The 14,945-nt window shown below is 39.2% G+C and overlaps 3 protein-coding genes across 3 annotated transcripts; 1 reads left to right on the top strand and 2 right to left on the bottom strand.

Moving 5' to 3' along the window:
• Positions 1 to 857: 857 nt before the first annotated feature.
• On the bottom strand, positions 858 to 1,822 carry LOC108978882 (high mobility group nucleosome-binding domain-containing protein 5). Its single transcript, XM_018949388.1, has one exon. The coding sequence runs from the start codon at positions 1,776 to 1,778 to the stop codon at positions 858 to 860; it is 921 nt and encodes a 306-aa protein (XP_018804933.1). The 5' UTR covers positions 1,779 to 1,822.
• Positions 1,823 to 3,917: 2,095 nt separating this feature from the next.
• Positions 3,918 to 7,975, top strand: LOC108978891 (V-type proton ATPase catalytic subunit A). Its single transcript, XM_018949399.1, has 5 exons — positions 3,918 to 4,063; positions 5,135 to 5,231; positions 5,300 to 5,997; positions 6,071 to 7,048; positions 7,117 to 7,975. Exons 2-5 carry the CDS (start codon positions 5,156 to 5,158, stop codon positions 7,207 to 7,209), a joined length of 1,845 nt encoding a protein of 614 aa, XP_018804944.1. The 5' UTR covers positions 3,918 to 4,063; positions 5,135 to 5,155; the 3' UTR covers positions 7,210 to 7,975.
• A 1,690-nt stretch (positions 7,976 to 9,665) lies between these two features.
• Positions 9,666 to 12,197, bottom strand: LOC108978874 (V-type proton ATPase catalytic subunit A-like). Its single transcript, XM_018949380.1, has 4 exons — positions 11,866 to 12,197; positions 11,108 to 11,805; positions 10,039 to 11,016; positions 9,666 to 9,971 (listed from the first exon to the last, which is right to left on the bottom strand). The coding sequence occupies exons 1-4, from the start codon at positions 12,056 to 12,058 to the stop codon at positions 9,879 to 9,881; spliced, it is 1,962 nt and encodes a 653-aa protein (XP_018804925.1). The 5' UTR covers positions 12,059 to 12,197; the 3' UTR covers positions 9,666 to 9,878.
• Between the last annotated feature and the right edge of the window lie 2,748 nt (positions 12,198 to 14,945).

Here is a 14,945-nt window from a genome sequence, read left to right as displayed (position 1 = left end):
CTTTTAACAAATTAACGCAAGAGCCAACTGGCTGAGCCACTGCTGGTGACTGCTGATGTGTGTGGGGGCCCGCAAGGTGAGGCTTATACCTTGTCCTTGCGGTGGCCTTCACCAGGCGGCTCTATTGTCTCCATACGTATGTGCATGCTGGCATGCTGCAAATTGCCTTGTGTCATGAAGGCGTAAATTCTGCAAACAACAGTGATTTGTGTAGTGCCCTCTACATTTTGAATAGCAAAGAGCCGGCGATTCTAGTGAGTCATTCAAAATAATTGTGAGAAGTGCAGAGTTTTGGGTCGGATGAAAAAAAAACCGTCATGATAGCTAACGTTCAGCTTATTTCCTGAATAACTTTTTGATATAAAAATGCTTTGCTTCCAATAAGACAATAGTTAATATAGAGGATATTGAGAGGAATGCGGTCACTCAAAATTAGCTCTTTTGCAGTCGGAAAGCTTGAGTTATAAACAACACACCCACACACTCCGAGATTTACTGTCCTTTTTTCATAGACAACAGTTAAACGCAATAACTATGTAACAGCAGTTGGGTCTCGAACGGACCAGGTTTTACATCCGGTCATTCCCTTCGACAAAGACCGTCATTCATACCAAACAAGTTCCCATTAAAAACGAAATTTAATTTATCATCTTTCATTTCATTATACATATGTACATACATATATATGTACAGTTATTTATTACAATACTAGGTTTTTATAAGGAAAGCTATCAAAATACAATATTTTCACTTGCCAACACCGAAAGGCTACAAAAAAAATTGAAAACTAATGCAGTACCGCCGCCATTACTAACTACAATACTACTTTTGCTGTTACTAATTTTTATCGTGGTTTACTAATCGTGTCCGTGGTCACTGCTGCTGCTCTCCTTCTTCTTCGAATTTTTCCACTTCTTTTTCTCCTCGCTACCTTTCTTTTTGCCGCCCTCTTGCTCTTCGCCCCACTTCTTTTTCTCTTCTTTCTTCTTCTTGTGTCCCTTGTGGCCCTTTTCCTTGTGACCCTTCTTACTGTGACCCTTCTTTCCGTATTCATCTTCATATGCGCTCTTCTTGTGACCACCTTTTTTATGATGGCCACCCTTCTCGTGCTTCTTCACCTCCTCAAAACCACCGTGTTTCTCCTCCTCACCTTCATCGTGGTGTTCGTCATAGTATTTCTTTTCCTTTTTATCTTCATTTAACTTGTGCACATGATGCTTGCCCTTAATCGAGTGTCCCTTCTTATACGAGCCATGATCTTCGAATTCGTGCCCTTTCTCGCTCTTCTTGCCCTTCTTATGTTTCTTGTGATGGCCTTCATCCTTTTTGTGCTTCTTCTCATGCCCATGCTCTTCTTCTTTTTCGCCTTTTTTGCCTTCCTTGTCGTGATGTCCCTTTTCACCCTTCTCATGATGTTCCTCCTCCTTATGTCCCTTTTTCCCCTTTTCACCTTTCTTCTTCTTCTTTTCGCTGTGCTTCTCCTCTTCGGATTTTTCCTCCCATGACTCCTCCTTCACCTCTTCCTCTTCAGCTTCTTCCTCCTCTTCCTTTTTCTCATCTTCGTGCTCATGCTTCTCAGAGCCAGCTACTAACAGATCATCATAGCTCGGCTGTAAACTAGCAGTAATTGCAACTGCATCATCCGACTGTATCCCCGATGCAGTCGGCGCGTAAGCACTCTCAACAAGCACCAAAAGGCAGCCGAATACCACAAATATGCTGCCAATTCTCACACTAGTCCACACCCATGGCGAATGCATTTTGCTTCGCAAGGCCATAATTGCTGCTACTCTCCATTCACACCAGGCCTGCAGTTGGTTAGCCTTGTGTTGGTCCTTTTCGTATAATATCTAAGTGAATCCGTCTCCGCCAACGACTGCAGTAACGCTTTGAAACCGTAATGTGCGCACTTTTGCACTGTGTTGGGCCTTTTTATCTCTGTCGCCCAGTAATTTAGCAGCGACCACTCTTGTCTCTAATGCGTGACCGAAAATCGTAACTGCTGGTGGCATTACGAAGTCCAAGCACCGACTACTTGCCACTTTGCTAATTGAAAAGCCCAATTGGCCGTGAAGTTACTGACTGCGGTGGCTGTGGTCGCTCGCACTGCTTTTGAGACACCGAAATTGTGACGCACTTCAATGATTTCTTGCGATTATTTCTTTGTCGAATTTCACAAGGAAATTACCACATAAATGAATGAGCGACCAGTGGGGAGGGGCAATAGAGCACATATTCTGTTTTACTTTCATTCAAATTTGTTGAATTTTTTCAAAGGTTATTGGAGCTAAGCGACGGAGTTATGAAATCTTATACCAGTGTAAAAAAGATGACCCTAGCACTTTCGGACATTCTCATATCTAGACAAATTTGTAAAAATCATAGACATTTCGAAAACACTGTGAAACTTGTAACTTATAGGCATGAAACCTAAACCCTTAATCTGAAAGTAATGAAAAAGGAATGTAAGGTTTATTTGACTGTGCCTACTTTATCCATTTTTGGAACTATGCCTAGTATAAGTGAAAAATGATTTCCAATCCCCATGCTTTACGAAAGGATTGAGAACATAAAACCGTCTGGTGTACCATACCTGTACGGATGCAGATCTATATGCGGTCATGGATCTAGCTGTGTGGTAGCTATTTGAAGGTATGGAGGAATTTCATTCATTCCGGATTCCTCCATTAAGTAGACGAAGTGAAGCGAGCAATTGGGACGTAAAGTCCTCTCGCGACGAACTAAAACCAAATTCTACATTACTCCCATTCTGCTATATGGTGATGAGGCATGGGATGACAACATCTGATGAGTCGACGTTACGAGTTTTCGAGAGAAAGGTTCTGCGAAATATTTATGGCCCTTTGCGCGTTGGCCACGGCTTTTTGTCTCTTTCTGAAAACTCCAAAAAAGAGATAATAAAAGTAAACTAATCTTAAAACTTCCCTACAAACTTAGGTTATTAGGAATCTTGAGTTAGCTTTGGGGCACCCTGTACATATGTATTATGAGAGAATTACTATCTTATCAACGAACTAAATGACTTTATTAAAACTTAAAAAAATTTTAACTTTATTTTAAAATTAATAAAAAATAGAACTTTTAATTAAATAACATGGTAACGCTATTTCATAAGACTTAATTCGAAAGAGAGTATAGCGAGAGCTTTGATTTTCGAGATAACTGGCTCACACACCAAAGCACATGCATATCGAACATTGCGGGCTTTTATGAATATTAAGTAAAGTTACTTTCGCATGAAATGAAGGTTTGGATATTACAGCATGATTATAGATTACGTAATTGGGAGTTTTACAACAAAAATAAATATATTTACTTAAAATGGGAAATTTTTAGATGTTGAATAAAATATATTAATTCTGTCCCTAAACAGCAATTATGCTCTTTAAGCTGATGGTTTTAGCTATCTCAGTAATTTTAAAATTATAGAATCTTCGTTAGCCAAATAATACAAAACACATTGGCTGTAAGTAATGTAAATCAGAAGTACCTTTTATATAGCAAAATAAGTGCTTGAAATTCTGCTCTATAGAATAATAAGGAATATATTTCAGCAATTTATATTATCTATATGAAAAAATTATATTTTTTTTACAAAAATCAATGTTCTGAAGCAAAATAATTTAGATTATACAAACTTTTTCTTTCATATGAAACTAAATTCTTCTATAGTAAAAGAGCAGTTTATGTTTAAAAGCAACTCTGTAAAGAGTTTACGAAAAAAATACTCACTGCTGGCAACACTACAACAAACGAGTGCGAAAGAGCGAGCGCAATATCGAAGTGCGCTGAGCGAAAGCTTTTCGATTGCTCAATGTGACGATCAATTCGATATCGAAATTCGAATTTCGAAACAGATTTGCTAGCGACGTCGTTAATTATCACAGTTGGTCTTGTTCTGCTGGAGAAGCGCAACGTTCGTGTATTCATTTCTATCAAAAAATAACAAAGTGAGTTAACCGCACCACCGTGCTGTGACAGAATTTTATTTGAATTAAAATCCAATTAGCGCAATTGTTTGTGGAACACTCTAACCAGAACGGTAATTATTGCGATAATGGCAGACCAGACAATACAGCTTTCTGATTAGATAATAAATAACGGCGTAGGGTAGTTTATAGCGCTAAATAGTAAAATTGTCATTATTTAATTGAACTCTGCCAACATATAATTTGAATATATAGTGTTATAAAAGTGCATTGAATTTATTGAAACAAACAAAAACAAAAATTGTTGCACTGAAAGTCGGCGAAAACATGAGACCCAATTAATTGAGGTTGTCAGCTGACCTCGATTGTCTTGTGATCAGTACTAATAAACTACTTTGAATAGGTGTGTTATGGCTTTGTAACTGAGTTAGCTAGTGAATTTAGTAAATATGCAAACTGTATTAAAACTGCAAGTAGACCCAAAATTTTAGGTGTTAAAAAGTTAAGCATTCAAAATGGTTGCCTGCGTAGTTTTTTCACCGATCGTTGTTAATCAGTCGTCAGCTGACACATTCAGATGACAATAGTCTTGTGATCAACGTCAAATGCAACTGTCAAAGTTTCGAACTTCGAAAGCGAAGTTGTGTCTTCATTCTACTCACTGTACTTATTAATTATTTTCGGTTAAAAGGTTATTTCGTTCGCTGAAGATATAACATTAATAGAAGTTTACCACTTAAAATATAATATTTAATATTTTCTTGATGAGCAATAATAAATAAAATTCTCACATGAACACGATCGCCAAGCTCGCCTAAATACATCGCTGGTGATCAGCAGGTCACGTGAACACGAAGCTTTTATCTGTTTAATAGTGCGAGTATTTTAAGTCATCACGACAAAAATCCTGGCTTTTAAGTGGTACAGAAAACACATAAAAATTATTTTTAAATTAAGATTTGGCGGAAATATCAGAAATGTTAGAAGGTATTCCAATTAGATGGATTATTGGCAGACCATGTGAATTCTAATCAGAACTGATAAGAGAAAGTTGCTAATGTCTAATTTGAATAATAGCCGTCAGCTGACTAAACTCTTTATTTGCATTGCTAAACCTCGTTAAAATAAGTCAACGAGGTAAGTTTAGTATTAATCAACATTTTCTGTTTTTGTTAATTTTCCAGTTGAACATCTAAAAAACCAAAATGTCGAATTTGAAGCGCTTCGATGATGAGGATAACGAGAGCAAATATGGCCGCGTTTTCGCCGTATCTGGCCCTGGTAAGTTTTAGGTCAAGTTCAATTTATTTTTCTTATGAACTACTGAATATATTCTTTAAATCTCACAGTCGTCACAGCCGAGCGTATGTCTGGCTCTGCTATGTACGAGTTGGTGCGTGTAGGTTACTACGAATTGGTGGGTGAGATCATTCGTCTGGAAGGTGACATGGCCACCATTCAGGTATACGAGGAAACCTCTGGCGTAACTGTTGGTGATCCCGTGTTGCGTACAGGCAAACCTCTGTCCGTCGAATTGGGTCCAGGTATTATGGGTAGCATTTTTGACGGTATCCAGCGTCCACTTAAGGACATTAACGAGTTGACCGAATCCATTTACATTCCCAAGGGTGTGAATGTACCCAGTTTGTCCCGTACCCAAGCTTGGGAATTCAATCCACTCAACGTAAAAGTTGGTTCACACATCACCGGAGGTGATCTTTACGGTTTGGTGCACGAAAACACATTGGTTAAACACAAGATGATTGTAAATCCACGCACAAAGGGTACCGTTCGTTACATTGCTCCTACTGGTAACTACAAAGTTGATGATGTCGTTTTGGAAACCGAGTTCGACGGTGAAATCACCAAACACACTATGTTGCAAGTGTGGCCTGTACGTCAACCCCGTCCAGTAACTGAAAAATTGCCCGCCAACCACCCATTGTTGACTGGCCAGCGTGTATTGGACTCACTGTTCCCTTGTGTACAAGGGGGTACCACCGCCATTCCCGGAGCTTTCGGTTGTGGCAAAACTGTCATCTCACAGGTAATTACAAGAAGACCACAAAAATAAAAATAAAATAAAATTAACGTTATGTTTTCGGTTTCTTGCTTCGCAGGCTTTGTCCAAGTACTCCAACTCTGATGTCATTATCTACGTCGGTTGCGGTGAACGTGGTAACGAAATGTCTGAAGTATTGCGTGATTTCCCCGAATTGTCCGTTGAAATTGACGGTGTCACCGAGTCTATCATGAAGCGTACCGCTCTGGTTGCTAACACCTCTAACATGCCTGTCGCTGCTCGTGAAGCTTCCATTTACACTGGTATCACACTCTCCGAATACTTCCGCGATATGGGTTACAACGTATCTATGATGGCTGATTCCACCTCCCGTTGGGCCGAAGCGCTTCGTGAAATTTCAGGTCGTTTGGCTGAAATGCCTGCCGACTCTGGTTACCCCGCCTACTTGGGTGCACGTCTAGCCTCCTTCTACGAACGTGCTGGACGCGTCAAATGCTTGGGTAATCCTGAACGTGAAGGCTCCGTCTCCATTGTCGGTGCTGTATCGCCACCTGGTGGCGATTTCTCAGATCCCGTCACATCCGCCACTTTGGGTATCGTACAAGTGTTCTGGGGTTTGGATAAGAAATTGGCTCAACGTAAACATTTCCCTTCGATCAATTGGTTGATTTCCTACTCGAAATACATGCGTGCTCTGGATGATTTCTATGAAAAGAACTTTGCTGAATTCGTGCCATTGCGTACTAAGGTTAAGGAAATTCTACAAGAAGAAGAAGATCTGTCTGAAATTGTACAGTTGGTCGGTAAAGCTTCATTGGCCGAAACAGACAAGATCACACTTGAGGTGGCGAAATTGTTGAAAGACGATTTCTTGCAACAGAACTCCTACTCATCGTACGATCGTTTCTGCCCCTTCTACAAGACCGTGGGTATGTTGAAGAACATAATTTCCTTCTACGACTTGGCACGCCACTCCGTGGAATCGACAGCGCAATCCGAGAACAAGATCACATGGAATGTTATCCGCGAAGCCATGGGCAACATCATGTACCAGCTCTCGTCCATGAAATTCAAGGTTAGCTAAAAGAACTGCCAATATAACTGGTAATTTTTATTTGATTTCTTTAATTTGTTGCACCACAGGATCCCGTGAAGGATGGTGAAGCCAAGATCAAGGGTGATTTCGAGCAACTGCACGAAGATCTACAACAGGCTTTCAGAAACTTAGAAGATTAAGCTTTATAAGCGAGTTCTACACAAGTTTGCTTTAATTTTAAATTGTTCTAAAAGACAAGGAGCCTTTAATATTGTTATGTAGATTAATTAAACGAAAATCGTGTAAACGCGTCATCCTAATCAGTAACGAAACAGAACCAAAAGGGACACACAACTATTCCTTTATAAAAGACAAAATTATGCATTCCACTTAAATGTTTCCAACAAACGTATTTAAATCAGCCGTTTACTTTAATTAATTACACTGTTTTTCTGTGAAAATGTTAAAATGAAAACATTCCGGCCTTTCGGTGTTTCTATTGAAAATAATAAATGTTTATTGCAGGCAACAAAGTAAAAAAAAAAAAAAAAAAAAGTCCCAAAATGTACTTCCAATATTATTGTTAACATTTGTATCTTTTGGAATGTCAACCGTGCGCATTTACTGTTTACATACACACACACTATATATATACATACTGTAGAGCGGATATTTGCTATCCGCAAAGTGCGCATTCAATCTACAAAATACAAGTCAGAAGTGCGGTTTTTACGTCAGCTTACATATACATACATATATACTTATTTAAAAATGCATACCAGTAGTATTATTGTATAATTGAAATTCTTGTTTGTCAAAATCTAAATGTATTGTTTTCGCTGCTACAGCTGACCTTCATTTGTTGAATGTAATGTAAATAATTACCTTATTGAAAATGTATTGTGAAAAGTGCATTCTGAAATAAAATGTGCAGCCTCAAGCTACATTTCACTGTAAACATACAAACTCCTGCTGCTGTTAGTTTTATTGTCTATTAGTAAATATTAATCGAAAATTCAGCAGAACGAACGGATGCCGTGCTCTCAGGCACTCGATAAATGGAAAGCTGAGAAAGTAGCGCCATTTGGTGAATACACAAACTCAAAATATTCCAATAATTTTCTACTTGTTTGTGTGGAGAGTCCAAAACACATTTTTAAATAGTTAACTGTAATTAATTATAATTGATTGTTGCATACAATGCGATAGTAGCAGATTAGCTGGAGAAATTTAAAACTGAAGTTTATCACAGATCTAGCCATATTGTGTAAGAATTGTTAGCATGCTTTCTTAAATCTTACTTTTTTTCTCCTTTCCGCTAGCAGGTTAGAGAACACTTAATTTGGCTGAAATTTGTTGCATTTTCGCAAACTCTGCCATACATACTTTCTATACTTCCCTAACGTTCATTAGACCATGTGAAAGGTTAAAGTTAATAGCCAACGAAAATACATGTACTTTCGAAACGTGAGTGCGGAAACTTCAAAATTTATGACTCGAAAGTGCTAAAATATTAAAAACATTTAAACTCACCACTTTGTGGGCCACCAATAAATTTCAGTACCCTCAACTGCCACCGCCATAAACGCAGCGCAGCACAGCAGGTGAAGTGAGTGCTCGTGGCGTTCCACTTTGCTAAACATGACACGTCGCCAACGCTATACGTACACGAAGGGCACACATACACACATATTCAAATTTCAACATGAAACCGACCGACCGTCCGCATAAAATGTCCACAATAAAAATAAAATGTGCGCGTCAACAAAGAAAATTTCATTTCAACATGAAAATCTACACACACATGTGTGGCGAAAAGCACAGTATGTGGCCAGTTGTGTGCTTGATTTTGATAGCGTAATAAACTTGCGAAGGCTCCACTTCTGGCCACGGTTGGGTGAAATAAAACCGTAAAGTGACTTGACGAGGTGCTGAGCGCCAGTACCAGCGCCAGAAATGCGGACTAAAGCAATAACTGCAGGACATATTGTAACCATGGCGCTTAATGGGATAATAAGTGGATAAGAGTGAAAAGTCTAAGCTTATTTTTTGACAAGATAGTTTGCACTGGGGAATTTAATGGAACATTGTAGCAATACTAGAATTAGGTAAAGGGTTGTGTGTTCACGTGCATACACACTCGACATTTATATATGTATGTAGACAGGTGGCTATTAAAAACTTGCAAGCAGTTTATTGCGGGTAATCGTTTTTTTTTTTTTTTGTTTGTTTTTCAATTTTGCTGGCATGTAAAATTTGTAAACACATTTCACCAGACGAAATAATTTGTACTTCATTTTACTGCTTTGTTAGGAAATACCGTAAAATAATTCTTCAGAGGCAACAGAAATATCATTTCGGCGAGCAAAACTGAATGTCGAATTCAAATTCTACACTTAGTTTAACGGTTCATTGAAATGTGTTTAGCATACAAAAGTAAATGTAATATCTGTAGAGAATTTCGAAAAAGGCGTGTCATTATTTCAAAACCCCCGACTTAATTCACTCGTGCTTCTTTTATATTAGCTTCATTCTCAGTCTCATTCTTAGCGTGTGCTATTTCGTAACGGTAATTGATTGAAAATATTTGAAACTAAGAACTTTAATTTAAACCGTTTATTATTGATATAAAAAATTAAATCTAAAACTGTGAGTTAAAATGAAAACAAAAATCCGTTATTCGGTTACAAGTTCAGCAAACGAAAATGCTTAAGTTTTCTATTTCGGTGTATGTGTTATGCAATGGTATAAAAATATTTATAACGGTATCATTAGTGTTATGCAATAAGTTGAATTCGAGTATAAAAATATTAATAACGGTATCATTAGTATTATTTGAGATCAAACAAAACAGTTTTACCAAATTAATTCATTCCAACATTCGACTAAAAGCCGCTTGCATATCGTCGTTAAGTTTTTTGTAGTCACGCATGATTCTTCGTTCTCCATCTTTATGTGCATCCTAACATACCATTTAAATGCATTGTCTTAATTTATCTACAAAAAGTATGTCAAACATGCATACTCACCTTAAATTTCATGGATGATAATTCGTACAGTATATTTCCCATTTCCTGACGTATCTCATTCCATGTAACTCGATTTTCATCCGAAATTGTACTTTCTATAGCGTTACGCGAGAGATCGTAGAACGTAATTATGTTATTCAGCATGCCAACCGTCTTGTAGAATGGGCAATAGCGGTCATATGTCGAATACGAGTTCTGCTGCAGAAAATCGTCTTTAATCAACTTGGCCACTTCCAAAGTTACTTTATCGGTCTCGGCCAATGAAGCTTTACCCACAAGCTGTACGATTTCTGATAAGTCTTCTTCTTCTTGTAGAATTTCTTTAACTTTTAAACGTAGAGGCACGAATTCCGGAAAGTGCTCTTCATAATATTCGTCCAACGCACGCATATATTTTGAATACGATATTAGCCAGTTTACTGATGGGAAATGCTTTCGTTGCGCTAACTTTTTATCTAATCCCCAAAATACTTGCACAATACTGAGTGTCGCGGAGGTAACAGGGTCTGAGAAATCACCACCAGGTGGCGATACAGCACCGACAATGGAGACGGAACCTTCACGTTCAGGATTACCCAAACATTTGACGCGTCCAGCACGCTCGTAGAAGGAGGCTAGACGTGCACCCAAGTAGGCGGGGTAACCAGAGTCGGCAGGCATTTCTGCCAAACGACCTGAAATTTCACGAAGAGCTTCGGCCCAACGGGAGGTGGAATCAGCCATCATTGACACGTTATAGCCCATGTCACGGAAGTATTCGGAGAGTGTGATACCAGTGTAAATGGAAGCTTCACGAGCAGCGACCGGCATGTTGGAGGTGTTCGCAACCAGAGCGGTGCGCTTCATGATAGACTCGGTGACACCGTCAATTTCAACGGACAATTCGGGGAAATCACGCAATACTTCAGACATTTCGTTACCACGTTCACCGCAACCGACGTAGATAATGACATCAGAGTTGGAATATTTCGACAAAGACTAGAAATTTACAAGTTGGTAAAATTTTACTGTATCGGCCTCGCAAATGATTACTAATATTATTTCTCTTAATAAAACAATAAAGCATTACCTGTGAAATAACTGTCTTGCCACAACCGAATGCACCTGGTATTGCAGTTGTGCCACCCAAAACGCATGGAAAAAGTGAATCCAATATCCGTTGTCCAGTCAGCAATGGATGATTTCCCGGCAATTTTTCATTAACTGGGCGCGGCTGACGCACTGGCCACACTTGCAACATGGTATGTTTGGTAACAACATTATCAAACTCGGTCTCCAGTACCACCTCGTCGACTGTGTATTGACCCGGTGGCGCTATATATTTAACAGTACCTTTTGCACGAGGATTCATTAAAATCTTATGATTTACCAATGTGTTCTCTTGTACGTATCCAAAAATGTCACCGCCAGTCAAATGTGAACCAATTGATACCTTGCCAGGGCGAAATTCCCAACTTATATCGCGTGACAAGCTTGTAACATTTACACCCTTCGGTATATAAATAGAACTGGTGAGTTCGTTTATAATGCGCAGCGGACGCTGAATTCCATCGAAAATGCCACCCATTATACCTGGACCCAATTCTACAGAGAGCGGCTTACCGGTCTTTAAAACCGGATCACCGACTGTAACACCGGAAGTCTCCTCATAGACTTGAACTGTCGCCATTTCACCTTCCAGACGTATAATTTCGCCGACGAGTTCAAAATATCCAACACGCACCAATTCATACATAGCGGAGCCTGACATATTTTCAGCAGTGACCACTATGACATGCAAAGCAAATTCAAATTAACAGTTATATGCAATGATATATTATAGTTTACCTGGACCAGAAACCCCAAAAACACGCCCGTACTTGCTTTCGTCAATCTCTTTGCGCTTCGTGACTTCCACAAAGGAAGCCAGTTTCTCTTTCGAGGGCGGAAGACAAACGCATTCTTTTTCGTCGACGTCTATACAGCCACATGATTTCTCTTGTGGTTTCGTATTATAGCATGTGCACCATTCAGACGACATTTTGAATTACCTTCGGTATCGTAATTTTCAATAAATTTTTGGACAAAATTTTCATGCAAACACGTCTTTTATATTTTAAATTACATTTCAATTTCAATGTGTCACTTTTCCAATTTGAATTGTTTGCCAGCTTTGCCAACACCAATGAATATCTGATACGATGAGACTGTGGGGAGAAATTATATAGTGTTTACAGACATCAGACTATATATTGGATATAACTTAAGATATGCCTGACGGACACTATAAAACCAGTACACTCACACTTAATGAAATCATATGCGCCGCCGGAACTTCGAGCAAACTTGTATTGACAACGGAGTTGATTAAAAAGGAATTTAATTTACATTTACGGATTTTTAAATATTACTTTGGCAGCCGTAAATTTAGAGCATGCAAGCATGGTGCAGGCACGTCGAATATACCCAGCATGCCAGGCATATGGAATACTCGTGGGGGAATTATTTTCCAGTTTTATTTATTTTTATCCACACGTTTTCGCTTGTGGATTATTAAACTTAATGATTTCTTTTTAATATAATCTTTCCCTCACTTAATATGAACTCGAAACTGCAATGGCTGGGTTAAGAAAACACTGAAGTTTAATGAGAAAGGCTATAACCAGCTGGTAAAAGCATAAACATCTCTTTATTACAACCACAAAGTGGCAGAGCCAACAGTTGCCACATCCAGCCGCCAACGAACCAACGAGTCGCAAATCAGTCCCTGCCCTCGCTTTCACGTGGTGCGCACGGCTTGTTTGCTTTGCTGCTTGGTCGGTTGGCCAGCATAAGAAGGGTCAATGCTGTTGACTGCCTCACTGCACTGCTGAAGGACATTCACGGCGCCGTCAATGTACTGTTTGCACTGTGGCAGCCTGGTATACAGTGAAATGAAAATTACTGTTACTGACCCGCGATCAGCAAGCATGCAGGAGAATTACTTAATTTCTCTGCTGTGTCTGTTCAGCGGATGCGGAGTAAGAAACAATGCTGACGACTGGAAGGAAGATTGAGTGACGTGAACGCGGCATTGCCACAAGCTTGTTGATGGATAAGAGAATGAGGTGCTGAAAGATTGTTAACTCAATTTTGTTACCTCAACTTTATTCTTTTTATATACAGAGATGCATATAAGTGTATTAAAGACAAATGGAGAATTTAAAGTAGATGCCTCATACTGTTGATTGATCAGAAATATTTTGACTATAGAGAAAACGCTGAGGCCTTTATATAAACCAGGTTCCACCTTATAAGCGTTAACCAGCATAATTTCATGCCTGCATGTGGCTAGTCAAGGGTGTGTCAATTCTCAAACCCACACCAGACAGTCAATGGATTTTCTGAGATGTGACATTTTCTGACGAGAAACGGATTTTATGTTCTTGGAGTCGTATTTAGATGGAGCCATGTGTAGAAGTTCACGCAAGTGAGGAAAGTTCTCCGAGCGCCATTCACTTGGGAGTGGCCAGAAAAGATTCTTTTACATATGGCTCAAGCAGCCCACGACTTCCGGTCTTAGACCAAGTATCCTTATGGTAACCAAAGAACACTTTTTTTAAGGCAAGCTAAAGTGAGAAAGCGAACCATTCCGCCGCAGAGTTGTGCGCTGGGTTTGGGACGCGATTCGTAAAAAACACTACCAAGGAAAAGAAGAAAAAAGCCTCGGATGAGAGACCACCTTTTGATGACGACCCTCACAAATATGTTAAGGATTACGATTTAAGGGTATGTACCTGGAATATACGATCCCTTAATTGGGAAGGTGCCGCTGCTCAGCTGTTTGATGTTCTCGTTAGAGTGAAAGCAGAAATCACCGATGGATGGGACAAGAACTAAGGCGAGTAGGCCCTTGGGGCATTTACTATAGTGGCCATATAAAGGAGAGCAAATTTGGTGTGGGATTCGTGGTGGAAGAGAGACTCCATCGTCGAGTACTGTCATTCACCCCGGTGGATGAACGTCTAGTCATAATCCGCGTCAAAGCGAAGTTCAAGGTGGGCAAAGAAGGTATCTTTGGCACTACGGTCGGTAAATTTAGCCTCCATGAGTATACATACCCAAATGGGTTGAGGCTGATCGACTTCGCTGGGGCCCAAAATATGGTTATCTGTAGTACTAGATTCCAGCATAAGAAAAATCATCAAGCCACCTGGGTGTCTCCGGAGCGGTATCTAGGACAATGAAGAATAAGAAAGCGTCTTATTGAACGTAGCGGCATATTTAAAACCACATTGAGTTGAAAACACAGTTAAAAAACTGTTTTGTTATTACATAACGGTACTTTATGTACATATGTATGAATGTATCCTCCATACAGATGAAAATAAAATATAAATTGACCGCTCATTTAATCAATTCTCGTCTTTTGTATACACACACATACATACATATATTATGCAGCTACTATTTGATATTGCTGCACGAAAAAGTTTACAGCTGCGTTATCAGCAATTTGCAGTGAATTTATTTAAAATAAAGCACTCCAATTTGACTTCTCATGCAGTGATGAAAACTTTGTCCGAAAGTTAGGTAGACGCTTAAGCAGAGCAAGTTTAAATAAAAACCCACTGAAGCCGCCACAGATAAAGTAGCGACAAATACTCGAATGCTCGCCCACACTTACACACCTACACACATACACTTGCATGCATAGATGCAATTAGAAAATTGAATAACTTCCTGCGTACTCTTCGACACATGTACGCGCATGTGTGTGTGTGTGCACATGTGTTTGTGTGCTTGGCTTTACGAGATATTTGAGTGAGTTTGCATAACTGCTAAGATAAAGTTTCGCCACTGCAGCACCGCACTTATCTAATATTATGTAAACATTCGCCTTTCAAAATTACTTTGCAAACTGAAAACCATCAATAAAAAAGTTGCCA

The sequence above is a fragment of the Bactrocera latifrons genome, unplaced genomic scaffold, assembly GCF_001853355.1.
Source record: "Bactrocera latifrons isolate USDA-ARS-PBARC rearing strain unplaced genomic scaffold, ASM185335v1 scaffold_129, whole genome shotgun sequence".
Classification (NCBI taxonomy): Eukaryota; Metazoa; Arthropoda; class Insecta; order Diptera; family Tephritidae; genus Bactrocera; species Bactrocera latifrons.
The sequence above is the reverse complement of the archived record's forward strand: the minus strand, read 5'-3'. Positions and strand labels throughout refer to the sequence as shown.

Bases quoted from the DNA above. Each gene is read 5' to 3' on its own strand.
- LOC108978891 (XM_018949399.1), top strand. From the start codon at position 5,156: ATGTCGAATTTGAAGCGCTTCGATGATGAGGATAACGAGAGCAAATAT. The intron at 5,232-5,299 runs GTAAGTTTTAGG...TAAATCTCACAG, and splicing joins TTTCGCCGTATCTGGCCCTG to TCGTCACAGCCGAGCGTATG. The intron at 7,049-7,116 runs GTTAGCTAAAAG...GTTGCACCACAG, and splicing joins TCTCGTCCATGAAATTCAAG to GATCCCGTGAAGGATGGTGA.
- LOC108978882 (XM_018949388.1), bottom strand. From the start codon at position 1,778: ATGGCCTTGCGAAGCAAAATGCATTCGCCATGGGTGTGGACTAGTGTG.
- LOC108978874 (XM_018949380.1), bottom strand. From the start codon at position 12,058: ATGTCGTCTGAATGGTGCACATGCTATAATACGAAACCACAAGAGAAA. The intron at 11,806-11,865 runs GTAAACTATAAT...TGCATGTCATAG, and splicing joins TTTTGGGGTTTCTGGTCCAG to TGGTCACTGCTGAAAATATG. The intron at 11,017-11,107 runs GTAATGCTTTAT...GTAAATTTCTAG, and splicing joins GCAAGACAGTTATTTCACAG to TCTTTGTCGAAATATTCCAA.